The sequence below is a fragment of the Oncorhynchus mykiss genome, chromosome 22, assembly GCF_057628025.1.
Source record: "Oncorhynchus mykiss isolate SJ-2025 chromosome 22, ASM5762802v1, whole genome shotgun sequence".
Lineage (NCBI taxonomy): Eukaryota > Metazoa > Chordata > Actinopteri > Salmoniformes > Salmonidae > Oncorhynchus > Oncorhynchus mykiss.
The window spans coordinates 13,282,482-13,305,864 of NC_143043.1; the positions used below are offsets into that span (position 1 = coordinate 13,282,482).

The 23,383-nt window shown below is 42.2% G+C and overlaps 1 protein-coding gene across 1 annotated transcript; it reads right to left on the reverse strand.

The window, feature by feature from the left end:
- Positions 1-7,600: 7,600 nt before the first annotated feature.
- igfbp5b (insulin like growth factor binding protein 5b) lies at positions 7,601-22,381 on the reverse strand (the record flags this gene model as incomplete). The annotated part of the gene is given in 4 exon segments (NM_001124652.1): positions 7,601-9,160; positions 9,339-9,458; positions 9,640-9,863; positions 21,706-22,381. Coding segments are annotated over 4 exon segments (813 nt in total).
- Positions 22,382-23,383: the final 1,002 nt, after the last annotated feature.

The following is a 23,383-nucleotide window of genomic DNA, read 5'->3' on the forward strand; positions in this document are numbered from 1 at the left end:
CTTATTCTAAAATGGATTAAATAGTTTTTTCCCCTCATCAATCTACACTCAATACGCCATAATGTTAAAGGAAAGACTGCTTTTTAGACATTTTAGCAAAGTTATGAAAAAATATTGGAAATATTGCATTTACATAAGTTTTCAGACCCTTTTCTCAGTAGTTTGTTGAAGCACCTTTGGCAGTGATTAGAGCCTTGGTTATTCTTGGGTATGACGCTACAAGTTTGGCAGACCTGTATTTGGGGAGTTTCTGTCATTTTTCTCTGCAGATCCTCTCAAACTCTGTCAGGTTGGAGGAGGAGCGTCACTGCACAGCTATTTTCAGGTCTCTCCAGAGACTGTTGATCGTGTTCAAGTCCGGGCTCTGGCTGGGCCACTCAAGGAAATTCAGACTTGTCCCGAAGCCACTCCTGTGTTGTCTTCGCTGTGTGCTTAGGGTCGATGTCCTGTTGGAAAGTGAACCTTCACCCTAGTCTGAGGTCCTGAGCAGGTTTTCATTCAATGATCTCTCTGTACTTTGCTCTGTTCATCTTTCCCTCGATCCTGACTAGTCTCCCAGTCCCTGCTGCTGAAAAACATCTCTTTAGGATGATGCTTTTATCACCATGCTTCACCGTAAGGATGGCGCCAGGATTCCCCCGGGTGTGACGTTTGGCAGTCAGGCCAAAGCGTTCAATCTGAATTTCATCAGACCAGAGAATTTTGTTTCTCCTTCAGGTGCCTTTTGGCAAACTCCAAGCAGGTTGTCATTTGCCTTTTACTGAGGAGTGGCTTCCATCTGGCCCCTCTACCATAAATGCCTGATTGGTGGACTGCTGCAGAGATGTTTGTCCTTCAGGAGCTCTGTCAGAGTGACGATCTGGTTCTTGGTCACCTCCCTGACCAATGCCCTTCTTCCATGATTGCCCACGTTGGGCCGGCCGGCCAGCTCTAGGAAGAGTCTTGGTAGTTCCAAACTTCTTCCATTTAAGAATGATGGAGGCCACTGTGTTCTTGGGGACATTCAATGTTGCAAACAGTTTTTGGTACCATTCCTCAGATCTGTGCCTCGATACAATCCTGTCTCGGAGCTCTACGGACAATTCCTTCGACCTCTTGGCTTGGTTTTTCCTCTGACTTGCAATGGGACCTTATATAGACAGGTGCCCTTCCAAATCATGTTCAATCAATTGAATTTACCACAGATGGATTCCAATCAAGTTGTAGAAACATCTTAAGGATGATCAATGGAAACAGGATGCACCTGAGCTCAATTTTAAGTCTCATAGCAAATGTTCTGAATACTTATGTAAACAAGGTATTGCATTTTTGACTTTATGCAGTTGTAAAAATATCTAAAACCCTGTTTTCGCTCACCTTTTCATAGATAGCTTTTAATAGGTTGTAGCTCAAACCATTCAGACTCCACATGAATTTTTGTATAAAAGACCCTCCCTCAGGCCTCTTCGGGATCCGTCCTTGTCTCACAAACACCACTCTAGCTCAGCCCCCATTAATCAATGGTGCAACCCAGAAGTATGTAGTTCAAACACACAATGTTTAAAAGGGGTAAGATGAGTCCCAGTGTTAGAGTAGGACTCATTGGGTTAAGCCATCCCTGTAAATAAGGTGTACCCTTTAGTTAGGATTTTGTCAACAGACTATATTGAATATATTGAGAGAACGGGTTCAGAATTTTAGGGATCAGTGAATGAAAGCCATTTAAATATATGCATTTTCATCTCTGTTTCAGCACCAATTGGTAGATTGTAAAATACTCTGATTTGACAGATCATTTAGGTTTAGGAAAGTAGTCATGAATCATAAAAAACAAGTTTGGAGAGCCTTTACGCATGTAAGAAAGGAAACAGTGTTGTGATTATTTCAGAAAAATGCCACATTCAGTTTTTTTATATAATTAGCCAAGTCATTTAAGACCAAATTCTTATTTACGATGATGGCCTACACCGGCCAACTCTGCGCCCCCCTATGGGACTCCCAATCCCAGCCGGTTGGGATACAGCCTGGATTCGAACCACAGTGTCTGTAGTGAACCCTCTAGCACTGAGATGCAGTGCCTTAGACCCCTGCACCACTCGGGAGCCCAAAGCCTGAGCTGTTGTTCAACCCATGGTAATGATGGAAAATGTGTGTACATAGAATTACAATTGGGCGTATAGTGTACAATAGTGGACAATACACTCGTCTATTGCCTGCACTAACCATGGAATTGTGTGATGACACAGTCAAGTAATGAACCATGCGTCGGGTTCAAACTGTTATGGCTTGGTCTGTGCTCTGCTCCATAACAATTTAATTAGCCTACTTGTTACTAATGATCCTCATCAATAATAAAATGTATTTCCTCAACTGGTATTGATGTGAGATCTAAAAGTGTGATGGACAACAAACTGAGGAGTGCTGCTAATGGAAAAAGCATGGTTTCCGCCTTATAAGCTTGTTCTCTTCTCCTCCCCAAACAGCAACATCTCTACTCAGTTACGTTGGGAACAGGATTTGTCTCACCGCACTACCGTGGAATGCATTATGGAAAAACACAACAGCAATGTCTAATTGTGTAAGGTATAAAATTAATCAAATGAAGATCTTACATAGGGCTTATATTATATATTATATTACATAGGGCTTATATTACAGCACAGGTTGAAAAAAAGGGATCAAAGCCTTTCAGATTTGTCTTGGCGTGGCTGTGGTGAGGTTGGTACACTAATGAGTATGTTCTGGAAATGTCCAGCCGTCAAAAGATTTTGGACTGAGGTAGTTGATATGTTGTCTGGAATTTTAAATCTATATATCTCAATATGTCCTGTAGTGTGCTTGCTAGGAAGTAGGGTGGACAATATCCAACCTAGAACCATGCAACACATAATTGCACTGGCCTTCCTATCAGTCAAACGAACAATACATATGACACTGACTACTGCCAGGTCACACAGGGTGCCTGGCTTGCTGGGGTAGGGCTCGCTGGGTATCCTGTGTTTCCTGGTTGGACCCAGGCTACCTACCCTCGACCTCCCCCATCTATTGTTTATTGTCATGTTTGGATGTTTGTTGTCACTATGTTGTTGTTTTTGTTCTTTGTAAATGGAAAATAAAGAATAAATAAAAAATAAAATAAAACTAATGATCCTCAGCAACAACCACACAGCCATGACAGCTTTTACAGAGGAAGTTAGGTAAACTAAGCAATGTAATTAAATGGAATGATAATGTAAGCTATACCAACTGAAGGGAACAGTAAAATGGCAGTTGAATAGGTGTGGTTATTAGGGCTACTGACGGTCGATACTCATAGTGGCTAATATTTAACATGATAGAAATAGAAAACTGAGAAAGTAGGGGTATGTTATAATTAAGACATTCAAGAGTGCCCTTGCAAGTTAAAAGGGTGGCAGGTACCCTAGTTATTAAGAGCATTGGGTTAGTAATTGAAAGGTTGCTGGTTTGAATATTTGAACTGGCAAGTTGGAAAAATCTGCTGTTCTTTCCTTAAGCAAGGCAATTAACACCCCAACAACTGCTTCCCATGCACTGATTAAGGCAACCCCTGCAGCTCTCTGATTCAGAGGGTTTAGGTTAAATGTGGAACACACATTTCAGTTGAATGCATTCAGTTGTGCACCTGACTAGGTATCCCGTTTCCCTAAAAGGCTATACAATTTAAATGATGGAGAATGGTGTTATATCAACAACAAACAAAACAATTGCAAACGGTAGGTTCACTAGACTACGGTTTCCCAATCTCGGTTTTGGTTTTTGCCCTAGCACTACACAGGTGATTCAAATAACCAACTCATCATCAAGCTTTGATGATTTGAATCAACGGAATCAGACTGAGTTTTGATGATTTGAATCAACGGAATCAGACTGAGTACTGGAAACCCTGCGCTAGACCGTATTCAAGGGTTTCCTCACGCGTAAAATGTGTGGAATTATATATTTTTTTTAATCAAGGTCAGAATACGCCGCAATTGTAGACTCACCTTCATTTATTTGATCTCCACCTCGAAAGAATAGCGAGTGAATAGCATGCAATTCTCATGCTTTATTAAAGTTCAAGGTCAGAATACACAGAGGGAAAAGTGTGAAAAGTTTACACTCGCTTAATTCGGGTCTAGAATCGTCTCCCAAGTCTTTACACTGGATTTTAATAGTTTGCATACAGTTAAGTTTATGGCATCTGATTAAATTTGCATCGACTGGATGGATTTATTCAGTCAGCCAGTATTAACTTGTACCGTTTATATTATGGGTAACCAGTAATTTAGTCTTTACAAACCCTGTATTATTTCCAGTCCTTAAAGCAGAAATCTTCAGATGCTACATCCTTTGTTGGACTTAATGATACATAACCATTGATTCTTGAAAAATATAAGCAGAGCTTATAACTGTCCCATCAGAATCCAAAATATAAGTTTGTTTTATTCCAATGTTTGTCAACAACATATTTGTAAACATATACTGTAAAGCCTCAAAACATGGTTAAAGCTATTTCATGTCGTGGATGGTCAGTCCTTGCATCCGTACTGTAGCTCTGTCTGTACATTTCTCCATCCCTCAGCTTTTTATCAAAACATTGGTGGGGATAACTTTTTCTTATTGTTTCAACTGTGGATTTCCCCTTTAAATATAGATTATATTCATCAACATTGGGTATATGTATGTTATGGGATGGAGTATTGTGCTTTGAGTCATTTCCATGACCAGGGCAAGTGTGATCAGTCCTCAGTCAAAAGTGATATCCCCATTGCAGTATACAAAAGCAAGACCACAATCGTGCAGCAGATATCACGGCCAGTGTCTGTAGATACAGCATGTCCTCATCATGTCATATCTGATCACCACACCCTTAGGCCCCATTCACACTGCTCCTGGTAACAACATGGAAGTATTTTCATTGGTTCTAGCCAGCTTAATCTGGGGGCGTCGGCACAAGGAGTGAACTATTTGTATGGGCTCATTTGAATAGCTAGGATTACTCTGAGAACCTAAGTTGTTGTGGTCAGGTTTTTCAAACCTCCACTAACCCACATACAGTATACTCCCTATATGTCCCCCTTGTATGGCTGTACTGTATTTTTGGTATACGACTATATGTTAGTGCCTTGGAATAGCATGAAAATAGTTTTGAGATAAACCATTTTTAGAAGTAGGTTTTGAGGTCTTGAGGCCACACTGCACATCACAAAAACACATCACTACTAAGTCTTTAAATGAATACATAACTTTATTTAAATAAATGCTTTATCATAACAAAAAAGACAAAGGTTAAAAGAGTACATAAATTACATGTTGAATAAATATTACACAGTGATATTCACTTTAATAATTTGAGATTTTTTTGTCTTTTTTGATATTTGTTTCATGAAGAGTTCCAAATGCTGACCATTTCTTGTAACAATCCTCCGGCACCAATGGGTCTTTTTTCACAAGCCAGTTAACACCATATGTTATTAAGATAACCAATTGATTTTGTCTCGTTTCATCCATAAAAACGTTATGCATTCAGAAAAAAAAAGCTGTAGTTACTATTGTAGTATGAACTGTATGAGTCTATAACCAGGCTGAAGACTAGGAATCTGAAGACACTTTAAAACTCAACCTCTCCAACACCTCAATCTAACGCCATACCACAAAGAAAATGTATTGAGAATTTGCACAATTCGCAGCTTGGTTGAATTGTGTCAATTTGTTGATTAGACCTCAAATTATTCAATGCCCTTATCCACATTTTCTTTGAACCAAGATAGCCTTGGCAAATCTTAATTTTGAAAATGCCCAGTTAGACTGCATCATTATGGATGGCCAAGTTCAATAGGCTTCTGATGGACTGCTCTTAAAATGGAAGGTGAACATTGAAGCTGGAGAGGGAGTCAACATCTAAACATCAGTCGCTAGCTGCATTCCTGTTCCTCAGATTCCCAGGTCTCCTTGTCTCTTTTCCTAACTGTATCTACTGTCATGCGATTGGTGACCCCTCCGTGATGGGGTGGTGTGTGGCTAGGCCCTGAACATGACCCCTGTCCATGGTGCTCTGTCTCTTGCTTTCGCTCTCTCACTCTGTCATTCTTTCTCTCTCACTCTCTGTGTGCTAGAGTCCATGAGAACAGTTAGATCAAAGCGGGACAGTTGTGTGGTTGCTAATGTATGGTACTGTGTGTTATGATCTCCTTTTCCTTATTGGACGTTGGTGATGGAGGTCCCAGGCATGGGCCATATAAGCCCCTGTCAACGATTACCCAGAAGGCCTTGCAGAGGCCTGATTCTGAATCACAGTAAATGTTTAGCTTGTTTGTTTTTATACACAAGCAACACTATTACAGGACATTGTCTGTCGGTATTAATATTGTAGTTGTTTTAACTTCTATACAGTAAGTGCAAGCTGCTTTCTTTCAAAGTGGACTGGGGTGGTGGGGAAGGGTGCCAAGCTGCATTGGGTATAGGAGGATCTAGTGATTTGCCACAGGGGCTGAATAGTTCACCTCCATATAAGAAGGCATTTTGGATGTGAAGGGTAGCAGGATATAGTGACTTTTTCCCCACTAATTCTGTCTCATAGTAAATGTGGGTATAAAGCTATAGGCCTGAACGCATTGACCCCATTGTTAGTGTTACAGCATCTCGTTGCCATTATGAGCCATAAAAATCAAGAGTATCCTATCCATCACATCTGTATGTCCAAACGGATAATATTACGTAATGGTTGGTTCACAGACTCAACTGAGGCTGGAGTAAAAGCTCTTTAATTTGTTGTCTGCTGATGGCCTTTCCCCCTGCCTCCCACTCCGTGGCTAGAGTAACTATGACCACTTACGCTGTAGAATAGGATCTGATGGCTAGTAATGCCTTGTACATCTCTTCTCTGACTACTGGGAGAGAGAAGCAGCAGCAGTTTGCTAGTGCTAACTCGGAATTGTAATATCACTTGGCTTATATTTTCTGGCAATCGAATACATTGGCAGTCAACTTTGAAAGCAATGTTCTAGCTTATCAGTGTGTTTGAAAATAAGAGACAGAAGGGGTATTCTGGTCCGCCTTGCCCACAGAGAGGGATTAGCAACGGATTCATAATGTGACTGTGACACGATTACAAGGGCTATGTCACATCCTATAGAGTTACCCTTTGTCTGGACTACACCAAGAACAACTACTCTGGGGCCTCTCAGCATGAGCAGGGTCTCTGTAACTTAGACAGCTACCACGTTGCATTTGCATCACTATTCAAACGTGGATTTGCATGTAGGAAGGCACTGCGACTTGCACACAGACGGACATAAACTACTCTTTCAACTGACCCTGTAGGTAGTGTTCAATGATGCCTCCCTTCAGCGGAAGGAAAACTGCTCACCATTTCCGATGCAAGTAATGTTGTGTTGTGCTGAAAAACAAGTTGTGTGAGAAAGAGGGAACAATTTTGGGGTGCGGCATGCAAAGCAAAGAGGGAAGGATATAGATGGGGTATAGCTTTTTTTTGACTGTCTCATATTCAAATAAGGATGATGTCATGGAACTATTCAAATTGTTTACAGGCTAAAATACACACGTCCTTTTCCAAGCACCAGTACATTGTAGTTGTTTGTTTAAAAAAAAATAACATTCATTAATCTGTAGGTAAAAGTAATACACCAAGGTTACACCGTAGCATTGTTAGGGGACCACTTGGTTAAGGAACATGGCTCAAAAGTGGGCGGTTGTTACTTCACTGAAGGCAAAGAAAACAGCACAAACAAAACCATACAAGACTACACCCTCGAGCAACTGAGACACAAAGAGTAAACATCTAGCCTCACTGGTGAATGCAAGTCTACAGCATGCTTTTTTCCCCTTGTTCTCCCAATTTTTGTCCAGACTTTAGCAATAAAATGCATTACTGCTGTTAGTTATTGGGGGGGACTGCATGATTGTTCAGCCACATTCAATATTCTTTAAGTCCAGGTAGTTGGGACCAATGGAGTCTTGCTGAGCACAGGTCTGATCAGATGAGAGAATGGGCACTTTGAGGCAGTATTCCCTTCACCAGTAGGGGCAGTGTTCTCCATTAAGTTCTGTGTTACCCTGCATGGCAGTGTCTGTTAACAATAGGCACAGTTGGCATATCAGGCTAGCTACAGAGTCAAAGAGTCACTTACATAGGTTCGTCTGTAATGAGCTGCTTATTATGTCAAACACTCTCCATTTTCCCAGATACATAGGTTTCATAGAATAGTGGGAGAAATCCATCCTCAAGACTACTTCAAGCACCAGCAATAATGCTTGTTATGTTGTTGTGACAAGACGAAAAGAGAAAGAAAAATGACATTCTTGTGTTAAAGGCTCACTCCCTCTCTCTCTCTCTCTCACACACACACACACTCAAACACACATACATGCACGCCCACACAAACTTAGTGAAGTTACACATATCCAAGCAGGTTCCCCTATTCATAAGTGCTGTGACAGAACCAAATACCCAAATAGAGTCAACTGTCTCAGAAAGACCCTATCACATGCTCCCTATTTTCTTTTTTGGAAAGCAACCAAACAAAAAAACAAATACCTCTGCCAATAGAAGGTCCAGCTATCTCCTCTGACACCTCAATAGCAATAGATGTGAAAGATCAAAACAGTCCCGTTTATAATCAGCATGCCTTATTTTCGTTTTTTCATCGCTTTTATGTTAGCTTTACATGATACAAAGTTTGGTGCTTACACCCCAGCTTCTATAAAAATATATCAACACAAGTATATATTTTCATGAATCATTAGTGTGGTTCCCAGCTCTTAGTGGGGGAGGGGCCCGAGGGTCAAACAAGGGCTTAAAACCTCCTGGGTTCCGTCTACTAAGAGATGAGCACACAGTCACACAAAAAAAAGAGATTTCAGGTGTCCTTTTTTCAAGCCTGTCCTTTCGTTCATTTGATGTTTATATATTTTTTTTGTTTTGAAAATCTCAAAAAGTGACTGGAGGGCGGAGCAGACAGGCAGGAGGGAAAGGAGGAGGCGGGGCCCTGGGTCAGGTGATCGGGACGGGGTTGGAGCAGCCTATTCACTCGTTGTTGCTGCTGCTCTCTAGGTCCTTGCATTGGATGTCTCCCCCGCTGTAGTCTGTACCGGGCAGCTGCACGCCGTACTTGTCCACGCACCAGCAGATGCCCCGCTTCCTGCCGCGAGAGGGTTTGCACTGTGGGAGCGATCAATGTGCAGCAGCACAAGGGAGGGAAAGAGAGAATGAGCGAGAGAAAGACATTGTAAGAACAAATATTATTTTGGCGCCAATGTGGATCTGAAGAGGCACATCAGTATACAACTGGTCTATGTTAAACCATGAATAAGGATGATGACGGAGGGATAGTTCTCACCTGTTTGCGTTTGAAGAAGCCCTTTCTGTCACAGTTGGGGAGGTACAAGGACAGGGCCATGACACGGGATGTGTCCTTCATTCCCTGGATGATCCCATCCAGCTTCCTCCTGCAAGGACCCTGTGGAGGAACGATACAACTAACGTTAGTTCCCAGTGTTAGCGCCATGGGTGGAACAAATTCTTGCACAGTCAGTTCTCTCTCCTAGGACCAGAGTTGAAGATGCACACTAGCAAGCATCAGCATTAGCACAATATTAGCGTTAGACCCCATCTTTCCTACTCTCCACTCTTATACTTACAAACTCTGGCTCATGCTTGTCAATGGGGAGTGGGGAGTAGTCCATGGGCCCAATGGAGCGCAGTTTGGCCTGCGCCCGCTTGCGGTCCTTGTCCTTGCGCATGGCCTGGATCTTCTTGCTGTTGATGACGTCCTGCTTGGGGAGGAGCGGCACTTTAGCAGGGTGCAGTTGGTCCTCCATTATTTCGGTTGTCAGGGTGTCCTCGTGTTCCCGAGACTCATGATCTACACACAGAAAAAATATTTGTATCAATGGGTGTGTCATCAACATGAACTAAAACAGTGCATACTTGTCACATTACCCCCACCTAAAAGCTTTTCCTGCACAAAGGAAGATATGTACTCCCAGATGCTTTTTCCCAGAGTTTGTTCCCAGAAATGTTGCTTTTGCATGGTTTACAAAGGAGGGGGTCAGGATCAAGGATCAACAGCTGATAAACTACTGTACCTCCTCCACCACCTAACCCCTTCTCCACCATACAAACAGCCATCATCAACTAATGGAGGTCAAAGGAAAGAAAGTAAACATGTCTGAACACTGACCAAAAATGACAAAAGCTTAAAACTTCTGTATCATGCTGGCTACATTCTTGACCTTGTCTCTAAGACATCTCTACAACAAAGTGTGTGGCATTTTGAGCGAAACAATGGCTTATTTGGTTGATCATAAGCCATTTTGGCAATAAAATACTTCTCTGGCAATTCTTGCAGACTTTCACATCTCTCACAGATCAGATGTTGATGTCATGGTAACTGAGGATCCATGGCAACTGAAGCCTATGGCAGAGGTGGACACATCGTAGGCTGAATGTAAAGTATAACTTCATATTAAGAAACATAACATAATAATGTAAAATAGCCTGAAGCCAGGCAGAAAGACCAGTGCTCTCCCCCTACCCTACCCCATCCCACTCCCCAGGGGGCACTACAGTCCTAGAGGTACATTTGAAGTTCCCACCAGGCTAGCGATTTGGGGTCCTGATCCCTTATCCCCTCTCCTCCAGTCCCTCCTATGGGCTCAGCCCCCATAAGCCAAGAGCCCTAGCCTGCATGAGGCTCTCTGAGGCCAAAGAGATGAGTGCTCCTCTCCTGTCTTTGCTTAGTCTATCATAAGCACACAAGGCACTGTTATGGGACTTTGCCAGGCCCCAACTGGTAGGCGGCCGCAGTGCCAGTAGATGACCGGGGATATATTTATCTAGCAAAGAAACCCACAGGTCATTGGTGGCAATGAGGAGGGCTGGCCCAACCGGAGTAGTGGTTGAATGTGCATAGTATTGTTGGGGAGAGACAACCGCAATATATCGACAGACATTTGAAGAGTGGGACCATAAAAAAAGAATTGAAACATAACCATGTTTTCGTGTTATCTTAATTAAGTATAGACTAGTGGTCTGGACTTTGTACATGGCCACCTTGGGGAAAAAAATAGAGGTATGTGACCACTGAGCGGTATATTCCAGAGAATTGATGTCTGAAGAGTCGGGACACAGCAGGGGTGTCTGGGAGGAGGTGAGTTGGGGGATGAAGGGAGGAGGGTGATTACCGGAATTGGGACCCTGGCTTCTGAACTGCCGTCCTCGCTTTGAAAGTAATCTCACAACTCATGACTTGGCAGGCGTCTCTGTGTTTGGATACGTCCTCGACTCTCCCTGCTCAGACCGCCAGGGCTATAAAACGCTATAAATAAGTATGTCAAATGAGCTTTCCTACGTGCTCGATGCCTGGATGCTGTGGGAAGAATCCTTCATTTGATCACTATTCAAAGTACCACTGATGACAATGCTGCATGTGTGTTTCAAGCCTTCATGAATGATTCTGTGATTTTGCAAGCCATTTTCAGGGTTACAAACAAACCGGAGAATGTAATCCCCCTTCCATTTTACAAATGCAACACACACTACATCAATGACCTACTTTACATGTGAGATCCAAAACATTTGAGTATCTTCCAGAAAGACATGATCCATGACATGTATTCACATTCAGCCTAATATGATTTGGGTGGAGAAATATTAGATTGAGAAATGTCAGCACACTGACATCATTGCACTCCAATTACATTAGCAGTAGGATTTGTGAACAGGCTCATTAGCTCAAGTGAGGGATGAGAGTTTGGTGTTACTTGTGTGTATAAGCTTGTGAGGAAATATTGGACGTTACTTTGGATGTTCTATTGAAATATGGGATGGCAGACGTTTGCTTCATATTCGATGGCGAAAATGAAAATCCATCAACCGTTTAAATGTATATTATTATTATAACAAAATGTAGTGTTTATTTTAGTACATCATACTCCTTGCCCAGAGTAAATGAAGTGCTGTTGTGCTTCCAATTCACAATCTGTCCCTGCAATTCAAAGACATGGAGACAGAATGTACCCATCTTTAGCCAACAATACCCAGAGTGTAGCCTGTTTGCAGACAATGGAGTCTCTCTCTCTCCCGCTCTCTTTTTCTCTCTCGCCCTCTCTGTTTCTAAACCACCAAATTTGTACTTTCTGAAGTGGGCTCTTCACTGCAGCGGCAAAAACTCAGTTTTTCCATGCTTAGGGTCCCCAGCTTGTAAAGGAGGCTTAGTAGGCCTGTGTTTAAGTACTGAAACACTGCCAGGACGCTGGCCTCCAGCCAAGACTGCACGGTCACATGCAGCCCCCTCCATTAAGCCCAGGCTGACAAGGTATTGGTATCTCTCCCCTTGTTCTCACTAAAGTTTTCATTAAGACAAGAGGAACGGAACAGGCAAAGGAGGTGCAACCGATACGCCTCTGTTTAAAAATGTACATGTGTGCGGGGCAATTATGCTTCATGGATATCCCAACCCACTGGGCACACACGGGTTGAATCAACATTGTTTCCACATAATTTCAATGAAATTACATTGAAAGAACGTGGAATAGATGTTGAATTGACATTGAATTGACGTCTGTGCCCAGTGGGAAGTTTCTTTCAGCCAGGAAGCCTAAGCGTGAACGATAAGCCACTCTTCTTTCAGTTCTTTTTCTCTCTCTCGGCTGGTCTTTTTGAGTTTACAGTCATGCAACTTGGGGTGGAAAATGCACCAGAACAATGAGCTGCTCAAATTCTCATTGACTCACAGTCCATGAACTAGCACAGAACACCCTCTGAAATTACACCTTTACAAGATCCTAGGTGTTGAGTAAAGGTGCTGCTAATCCGGGGGTCAGGGGGTATGCGATAGCATAGTGATAACGGAGCAGGAAGTCCTCTGTCATCTTTTAGCCATGATACTGGCCAACCATGGGTCTGATGCTGGTAAAATATAGGGTAAATAAAATACAAATAAAATAAATGGAACATTGCACTTGAGTAATTATATTACAGGTAGGAATACATGATCCAGACCAAGAGCCTGTAGAGATCTAAACAAAATGTACAGTCATTGGAGCACATTGAATTCCACATCGACTGGCCTTACAAAATGCTTGCACATTGGGGCACAACTCAAACACTGAATTGCCCTCCAACACAGCTGGAGGGCAATGCAGTGTAAGAAGAACATGTTGATTTGTTATCAGTAGTCCTGTAACAACCTCAACTAAAATGTATGTGGAGATAGTGCCACTATACAGCGCATTCAGAAAGTATTCAGACCCCTTCCCATTTTCCACATTTTGTTACGTTACAGCCTTATCCTAAAATGTATCAAATAAATGTTAATCCTCATCAATCTACACACAATACCCCATAATGACAAAGCGAAAACAGGTTTTTAGACCCTTTGCTGTGAGACTTGATATTGAGATCAGCTGCATCCTGTCTCCATTGATCATCCTTGAGATGTTTCTACAACTTAACTGGAGTACACCTGTGATAAATTCAATTGATTGGACATGATTTGGAAAGGCACACATCTGTCTATATAAGGTCCCACAGTGCATGTTAGAGCAAAAACCAAGTCATGAGGTCGAAGGAATTGTCCGTAGAGCTCCGAGACAGGACTGTGTCGGGGTACAGTACCAAAACATTTCTGCAGAATTGAAGGTCCCCAAGAACACAGTGGCCTCCATCATTCTTAAATGGAAGAAGTTTGGAACCACCAAGACTCTTCCTAGAGCTGGCCACCCGGACAAACTGAGCAATCGGGGGAGAAAAGCCTTGATCAGGGAGGTGACCAAGAACCCAAAGGTCACTCTGACAGAGCTCCAGAGTTCCTCTGTGGAGATGTGAGAACCTTCCAGAAGGACAACCATCTCTGCAGCACTCCACCAATCAGGACATTATGGTAGAGTGGCCAGACGCAAGCCTCTTCTCAGTAAAAGGCACACGATAGCCCGCTTGGAGTTTACCAAAAGGCACCTAAAGGACTTTTAGACCATGAGAGACAAGATTCTCTGGTCTGATGAAACCAAGATAGAACTCTTTGGCCTGAATGCCAAGCATCACGTCTGGAGGAATGCTGGCACCATCCCTACAGTGAAGCATGTTGGAGGCAGCATCATGCTGTGGGTATGTTTTTCAGCAGCAGGGACTGGAAGACTATTCAGGATCGAGGAAAAGATGAACGGAGCAAAGTACAGAGAGATCCTTGATGAAAACCTGCCCCAGAGCGCTCAGACTGGGGTGAAAGTTACCTTCCAACAGGACAACGACCCGAAGCACACAGTCAAGACAACACAGGAGTGGCTTCGGGACAAGTTTCTGAAAGTCCTGGAATGGCCCAGCCAGAGCCCGGACTTGAACCCGATCGAACATCTCTGGAGAGGCCTGAAAATAGCTGTGCAGTGACGCTCCCCACCCAACATGACAGAGCTTGAGAGGATCTGCAGAGAAGAATGGGAGAAACTCCCCAAATACAGGTGTGCCGAACTTGTAGCGTCATATCCAAGAAGACTTGATGCTGTAATCGCAGCCAATGCTGCTTCAACCAAGTACTGAGTAAAGGGTCTGAATACTTATTTTATATATATTTTTTTACATTTGCAAACATTTCTAAAAATCTGTTTTTGCTTTGTCATTATCGGGTATTGTGTGAAGATTGATTTTAATCCATTTTTTAATAAGGCTGTAACGTAACAAAATGCGGAAAAAGTCAAGGGGTCTGAATACTTTCCGAATGCACTGTAAGTGCTGGTGGATAGTCAAATCATAGTCATGTACAATGTATCTAGAATGACATTATTTCCATACACTTTATTGACACTTTTAGATGGCTACTACCAGTCAAAGCAGATTTTGATTCCACCATTAATAGGAGATGTCTTCATTACATCTTCAAAACAAAGGATTCAGAGGGGAAATTTAGCAGGGTGCTTTTCTTTCTGCTTAAATGAAAATGCTGGACCTCATTATAAATAGTGTAATCATATTCAGGTGGTATCATTTTTAACACACTCTTTTGTACTGATAAATTACAACTTTGGTTGGACAAGGAGACCATGCTACTGCTTTGTTCAGTATGTATTGTTGGTTCCTGTTTTGAACCTTGTATCTGGGCCGTACAATTGCGGTCTCCATCTGGCACTGAATTCAAACTCAATCAGCAACTTACAGGAAATAACTTTTTCTAAGGTACAATGTGCAACAAATATGTATAGTGCAACAAAAAAAACAAGAGTTTAAAATAGAAGCAAATAGCAGCAGGAACAATTCAGGGATTGAAAATTAAAGGAACACTTGTTCAGTAGGGATGAGAGTCCCTTCCAAGTAGGGCATAGGTATACTGACCCCACTCCCCCTCTCGCAACTGCTGCACCAAAGACATTTCTCCTTTGAGGTAAAATAAATGTTTGACAGCAGTTGAAAGCACACTATCGCGATGCTACATGCAGCTGCTCTCCTGTGCAAGCCTAATTTTGGTCTGAGGTCTCATTACACATCTGAGTTTTGTTTTTTTGACAAGCCACATGGACAGACGCTGCCTTTTTCTGGGTCAACCTTCACCACCACACAATTGCTGGGTGTGACATAATCCCTGGGGGCAGAGGCCACTATTTTGGCTCGCCATGAACGTTCTCTGTCCACTGTCCAAAGCTCAACTTCAGACACTGAGGCCAGAGACGAAGATGAAAATGACAAGATCCACATTTTGGAGCTGAAACTGGCACCAAAGTTGCAGACAAAAGATAAGGACCTCTATTGTTCCCGTTCTGCAAAGAAACTTGAGGCAGGCTTCTTTGTTGAGCTCATTACAGTGACTTTCAACAAGTTAGGTTCTTCTGTGGGAATTGATTAGTTGATTTTGAGCCCAATAACATCCTTATGCTGTCCTGGTATTGTGTCCAGTAGGGAGAAAATTTTTGAAACAGAGTGAAAAGAAAAGTACTAAACAATAATTTTCGTTGTTTGTTGCAAATCTTTTGGTGTTCTCTACTGAGCACGACCCTGGGGTTGGAGCGGTAAATGGTGGCAGCGTTGGTGCCTACGCAGTTTAGGTCAGATCACGCAGGTTTTAAAGCCAGCATGTGGATGTCACTACCTTTGGAGTCACATGTTTCTGATAGAGGAGACTACTGCGTGAGCTGATTCTCTCTACAGCTGTTACCCACTAGCCTTCCAGGTGTAAGTGACAAATGCTAGACTGATTGCTATAAAACTTTATTGGAAGAACTCATTCAAGCGTGCCAAATCCAAAGTAGGTTCTCTAGCTTCAATACTGTGCATGGAAACAATGCCATAGCTTGACCGTAGAGCATGTTTGCAGTGTTCTTTTGGAGACCTTACATTAGCAATTGGTTTCCCACGATTAACACTTGCGATGGCACAGCATTCTAGAAAACCAGAACCTACACCAAAGAAGACTACATATTGTACGCCGAGGGCGGCATGTCATTGATAAACTGTTTCACATCTGATGAGGTTGGTTATATTTAGCATTCAACAACATCCAGTTCTGTGAGGGGGGGGGGTTCATGGTGAGTGAGTTGTAAAATCCCTGTCAGCAATGGTCTTCTCCCTATGACCTAGCAATGTAACAATGAAACAGTTAGGGCCATCTCTGAGTCAACTGAACTGTCCACAACGGATAGAGCCATTTGTGTGCAATGTCTACACTACAGTACGTGTTCAAGTAGACCATTTATAGTAGATAGGCCAACCAAGATGCCTAACACAAATGTGTATTGTCAGTGGACTCTGTTGAAGGAGACTGGCTTGTCTGATGTAAAATAAAAAATGAAAGGATGTTTTCTCGATTAGGGAATATAACAAGGCAGTAGGGATGTGCAACGTCAACTAGCCCATACTGGCATTCTGCTGGTCTGTCTGATCAGTTCAGACGAGGAGAATTGGTGTGGAAATACATGAAGTTGACCCTGCTCCCGTAAAATATTTTCTTTACATGGCTGGGGCTGTATTTTATCTGTAAAAGACCAGGGATAAAGAAAATTGAATCGTCCCCCTAGTTGTAGCCTTTAAACAACAGAGCCACAAATCACTTGACACATGGATTAAGTTGTCAAGCTAAGGGAGTACATTTTATTTATAATAAAGGTTACATGGAGAAAATGGGACTTCTCTGAAATGAAAATGGATTACCCTCCCTTGAGCAAAATATATTTGACCTAAACCCTCCCTTAACGCTTGAACAAAAAAATCAGGTAACCCTCCCCTATACCCAAAATAATAATTAAAATAGCAGGGAACATGTCTACTGTTTACCCTGGACAAGAGTAGGGGTGGAAAGATCTCCTTTATAACAAAGCAATGCATGAATCTATGATCTTATTTGCAGGTCCGAGAAAAAATAGCATTTCATCAAAATGTCATGCAATTCTACATAATTTTACATATTAGCAGAATACCACACAAATGACAGAAATGACAGGCTAAGAACATACAGAGAGATGGGCCCATCTAATCATATTACTCCAATGCCATCAGTGTGTCTTGTTTGCAATGAAACTGTCCCTGTTTGCAAATAAATAAATCTTAGACATTATTAGGAATCTGAGCATGGTACTTCAATAGATAGTGACAGAATTGGACAATGAGAGTCACCTCTTTCCCACAGATTTTACAGCTTGTTTCTAGCCTAAAGGATCAAGGACCAAAGCGCTGTTATAGATCACGTTATATAATCAAATCTGTTTTATTTTCTTCAGAATCGTAAGCTAACAAGGGGTAGGCCTTTGCTTTTTGCCATTTTCTTTAATTAAAGGTAGAACTATGGCATACACTATCATACCCCCTTAATTCAATTTTTGGTTTTAACTTGACAGTCCTTCACTGACACGGACGTAGGCTATTTAAAGAGTGCATGGTGGTCAGAGGAATTGACCAACAAATCTATGGATATAGCAGCCTATAGCAACATTTTCTAAAATAGGAAGAAATAGGCTCCAACACAAAGCCCTCTTGTTGTTAGTAGTCTAATTAAAATGAAGACCGTTTAACTGAATTATGCCTACTCTAATGTGCCTACTTTCAGTACCATGAGCTGTCCATTTCCGATTGCTTGTGTCACAGCTGATGTTTCGAGTTTCAGCACCACAATATGTATTACTAGAATCTGGCTTATTGTGAGGTCAATAACTCTGATAAAGACATCATGGCAACAAACATGTTGTTGTTATTAAAATCTATTATAGTAGTAGCAAGCTATCAAAGTTGCACTCCGGTCCTCCTCACCTTCGTGCTCTCCTTCTCAAACTGAACCGAACATAGTCTATAGGCTAGTCTGTGTACAAGATAGTGCATTTTTTAGAGTAGGCCTAATAAAAAAAAACAAGTATAATCTGAGGAAGCTTGACTCTCCTCCTGAACTGCCACATAGGCCTACACAGCACAGCCATGTGTTCGGTAGCACACAAAAACGTATTTGATCAGCCAGAGCAGAGCAGGCTGGGGCTCAGGGTTGGACTATCCACTGCAGTGTGTCACGTACCCTAGTTTAATTTACACCGTCCCGCTATCTTCGACATATAACTTTGCTATGTGCTTCTCCGAGCATGCACTTCGTAGCTTATAGCCTATAGGCTATGGATCATTTGATTGAGACTACACTAAATATCCTATAGGCACACTTGATATTGCGCGCCCAGCGGAGAATCAGAGATGAGGTCCGGAATTCGGACACACAACGATATATAGCCTAATAAACAACTACTTCTAAAACACTGAGAAATATTTACATTTCATCCATTACAAATGACATGACCCTCCCTTGGACTAGATTGAAAAAAAGCTAAAACCTCCCCATGACAGAAATGTTAAAACCATGACCCTCCCCCATTTTCCTCCAGGTAACCGTTGTGTGAATTTCAATCCTACCCTAACACCACAGTTGGGGTACGAGCATTTGTTTAGTGCGATAGTCATTGTAAATTGTCTTAACAAGGACAGGTGACCAACAACTGGCTTCTTCGCATGGGCTTGTGATTGCACTAAAACGTGTAAATGTACCACCAAGCCAACCAAAAAATCTTGGAGCACAAACACAAACCCCAAACTCAACATTTTCTGTTCTTTTGGGCTTTGGCAGAAGCTGCATTTGTGTTGATGCTGTGCTTATAAAGCACAACGTGCTTGTTCATGTGCAAGTCAAGCTTTCTAGATTTGTACGCTCTCTTTAATCATCTTCTTGTTTCTTGGCAAAGAGCAATCTGTTCAAACATAAGGCTCTTTCACAAGCTCAGAGAGCAAGGGGCCTTCTGCCATGGAGTCATATCTGTTGGCAGGAGTTCCAGGATCCTATTCTTCTGGGCTAGCACAGTGCACTGAGAGGCCAGCAACACAAACCAGCCTCCTATGCCTAGCCATCAGAGCTAAGCACCATTTCCTTGGAACACAACTCAACAGTCAACAAAAGAGGGTGACACCAGACTTATGCAGAGATGAGAAAGCGACAACAGAGTCGTGTGTAGTTTGGCAACATTGTATTACAATGTTATACCCATATCATGTCAATACATTTGTTAGAGAGAAATACATAGATGATTCAATGTCATTCTCTCTCTTCAAGAAACATATCCTGATCTGGCAGTGCCGCTTTAAACAAACTACAACGTATGAAGACCTTACATGTGCTATATATAGCCTTTGTAATATGTGGATTGTTAAAAGTGGGTCCACTTTTCTTGCTAGAATGCTGTAGAATTGCATGAATGCAGCCGAGAGATAGAAGCTATTGGGTCCCCTGAGGATCTGTCTTTGGACACTTGACCTGCCCTCTTTCTGTCTGCCTTGCTCAGCTGGTCAGAGCAGGTTGAAACCCTACCCAGCAGGAAACCAAAGGCTTGTGTCTAATTCCAATCGTAGCCCTTGACAGACAGCCCTTCAGAGAAGAGCAGCCGGAGGCATTCTGCTGAATCACTGTGCTGTGCTTGAGCACCCACACTGCCTAACCAGGGGCAGGAAAACGGACGCACTCCGGTTACCACCCAGTGCCAAAGGAGAAGTCAGTGTTCACACACACACACACACCCACCCACCCACAGGCTTGACACAGAGTGCGTGTTGGAATTCAATCTCCTAGATCAGAGTGACACTTATAGCTATACAAAAGTACTAGGGTTTATTTCAGTTAGAGCTGCAAGTATTCGTTGGATGTTATGTATAGCCTTGCTGCCATTACTACAGACAATGGTGACCTCTTGAATGGGCTGAATTCCATTCTAATGTTGTTTGATGTATGTCCTCCTAGGGAGTTACATGCAGGGTGTATCAAAAGCCCAAATAGCCTGAGTCTTTCCACCTGGTCAACCGAAGAATAAACCAATAGCATTCATCAAATTTAGCTTGTCACCAAAACTTGTATGTAGCCTAAATCTTGAATCATCTAATAACATGTGTCTATCTCTGACCTCTAAATGTTGATGTGTGGTTCATTTATACCTAACTTCTCTTGCCCGTGCACACACACATTTAAGAATTAGAAGTGAGCACAGACTACGCACACACACACACAGGCGTGAACAAAAAAATACACACACACACACATCATCAGATGTAATATTTGAGCAGTAATCCGACTCTCAACACCACCCACAGGGACTAAACCTAAATTCAGCTTTCAAAAGATCTGTAGCCTCAAGAGCAAAGCCCTCTTCAGTCAATTAGGCTACAATAAGAAGAACCGGATATTATATGTTGGAAAATATATATTTTCTTCATGGGTGGCAATTGTGTTTGTGAGAAATGCAAGTGTCTGACACAGTGAAAAGGGATATAACTAATTTCCAGTGGAAAAAAAGAACAGCAGCAATTAGTATTACCACATACAATATGTTCTCATGTGAGAAAGAGAGCACAAGAATGGATGTCCAGGCAGGCATTGCGACAAGGGAGGGACACAGCCCTGTAGATAAGCATGCAGAGGAATGCTTTAAGTCAGTCTACCATACTGTATTCATAACAAACTCCATACAGCGACTGCAAATTAGAGCAGGGATTCCCAAACTCTGTCAAGGCTGTGCTGCTCTCTAACTCAGGGTTTCCCAAAGTAAATAATCCTGCAGAAACAGGACATGTGAATTATTATGTGGATTCAAATGAATGGACATTTTTGTAGGGGTTGATACATTTTTCGTAAGGGAAAATCAATTCTGAAATTTCAAAGACGAAATTACAAACTTCAGAAGCCGTTTTAAACCTCAAAAACACTACAAGCTTTACATTTCCTGGACAGTTCTCCTGCAACAGGGTGATCAAAGTAAGATCCTACATCTGTATGCTATAGCACATGTATTCTGTGCATGTGCTGTTATTGTGGCATGTGATGAATCCGACTGTGTGCAATTTAATAACGACCCAGATTCACAATTAAACCTGGCGCAATCTCTGACAAATCGGACCGTTTGCTCATAGGAGCTACTCATGCATGCTATGCAGTTATTTCAAATTTGGATTCCAAAACGTCAGTGTGCTAATGGAATTGCTTACAATAGCATTACTTTACAAAACTGAAACATCATGCACGCTCGTTTGCGAGGTTTTTAGTGCGGGGTCATGGAAGCACTAAATGAAAAGTGCTGCTAAAAACGAACCAAAACGTCTATGATGCGGTATAGCTGGAACTGAATTTAAACTCTGCCACAATAATCATGATGTTGTATTTTACACAGCTCCCTTGGATCCCCTAAGCACACGCATTCATTGCGCCGTCTTACCTATGGGTAGATGGAGGGGTTTGTATCCTTTCTCGTTTGTGCACACTCCTCTGCCATGGAGAAGCGCGTGAAGTGGCTTCTCTTCTCCATTTCGCGGCAAGCAGCGCAAGCCATGGGTGCATGTTCCGGTGTAAACGCCACACGCCTGACCTTCCGATAAGGCGCAGGTTAGGCAGCAACCGCAGCCCGGCTCCTTCACGAGTTGACAACCGACGGGGACTGGGGGGCACATAGAGAGCGCCTTCTGGTCGCACGGCTCGCAGGGCACATATGAGCCCAAGCACCCAGATAGCCCCAGGACAAATGTCACCAGTAGACAAAAACTGAGAAACATATTCGTCTCGCGATTGTTAAACCTCAAATGTGGAACAAATTGACCGACAATGCCCGTGGGTTAAATTATCCGATTTATAAAGCAAAAAAATTGTCCGCATCCAAATGTATAGTGTTTTCAGCACTCCAGTTTAAATAAACTGAAAAAAAGACTTTGAATTTACAAATAAAAAGTATTCACAGAACAAGTCAAATATCATGAAAAGACTACACTTGGTTGCAATGTTTATCTTAATTGACAGAACTGATGTCCTCTCGCCGTGCAATGCAATTCTTTGTACAAAACCTGGACCTTTCCCCCTTTGAAACCGATTCCAATACTTTCCCCTCCAGAGAAGTTTCTTGAGCAGACTGATCAACTTCAGGCCAGGCTTGCCTTTTTAAAATCAGCCAAACCCCTAACTATGAATACGCCTAACAGCAGGGAAGGGAGGCGCACTTGTTCCAGGTCTTGGCAAGTGGCCAACCTTTTTACAGCAATAGGATCAGTCTTTCACGCTGAAGGCTGAAGTGATGCCAAGTGCGAGGAGCAACACAAGAAACAAACGCAACCTTAATCAAAACATATATATTTTTAAACACTTCATCTGGAAGCATAATTGGAATCCACGGTTACTGAATACGTGCTTTTGCTAATCGAGCACACACTTCTTTCTTACCCCTAAATGTTTTCCACCCAGTCTCAAGCGGTGCACATCGATTGACTTAAAGAAAATAAGCTTACGCACGAAGCTACGAGCAAAACGAAAGGAAAACCAGTTCTCTTCAATCATAGTTGCATTACAGACGGAATTAGTAAAATGCATGATCATGACAGAATAGCACACTGTGCTGCATCAACTACAGTACTTTGGCTACATTTTGTCTGGGGTGAGAACCAGTATGAGCTGACACATACCCATCAATGTCAGTCTGGCTCCAAACTCTGCTCGGTGGTTGATGCTTATAGGCCGGATCAGCTCTTGGTGACATGTTGTGCTGTTTGTACTGTATGTTTTACATTTTGTAATGGTGTATTGACCGCAGCTTCTTTCGTGGCCAGGTCTCCCTTGCAAAAGAGATGAAGTGTCATAATGGGTCATTTTCCGGGTTAAATAAGGGTTAAATACAACATATATTAAAAAAAGAATGCTACATTCTGCATAAACGAAGCACGTGAATAGGCCTTTACTACAATGAAAGTACATGCACTGTACTTTTTTAGAGAGTGGAGGGGTAATGAAATCAGTGTTTATTGTCATAGTTAATCAACATTACATTTCCCAAATAGGTTGTATAAATGTGTTAAATCACAGTCAAATCATGCTGTTGTAAAAAAAAAAAAGATGTATGCTTAGACCCAGTA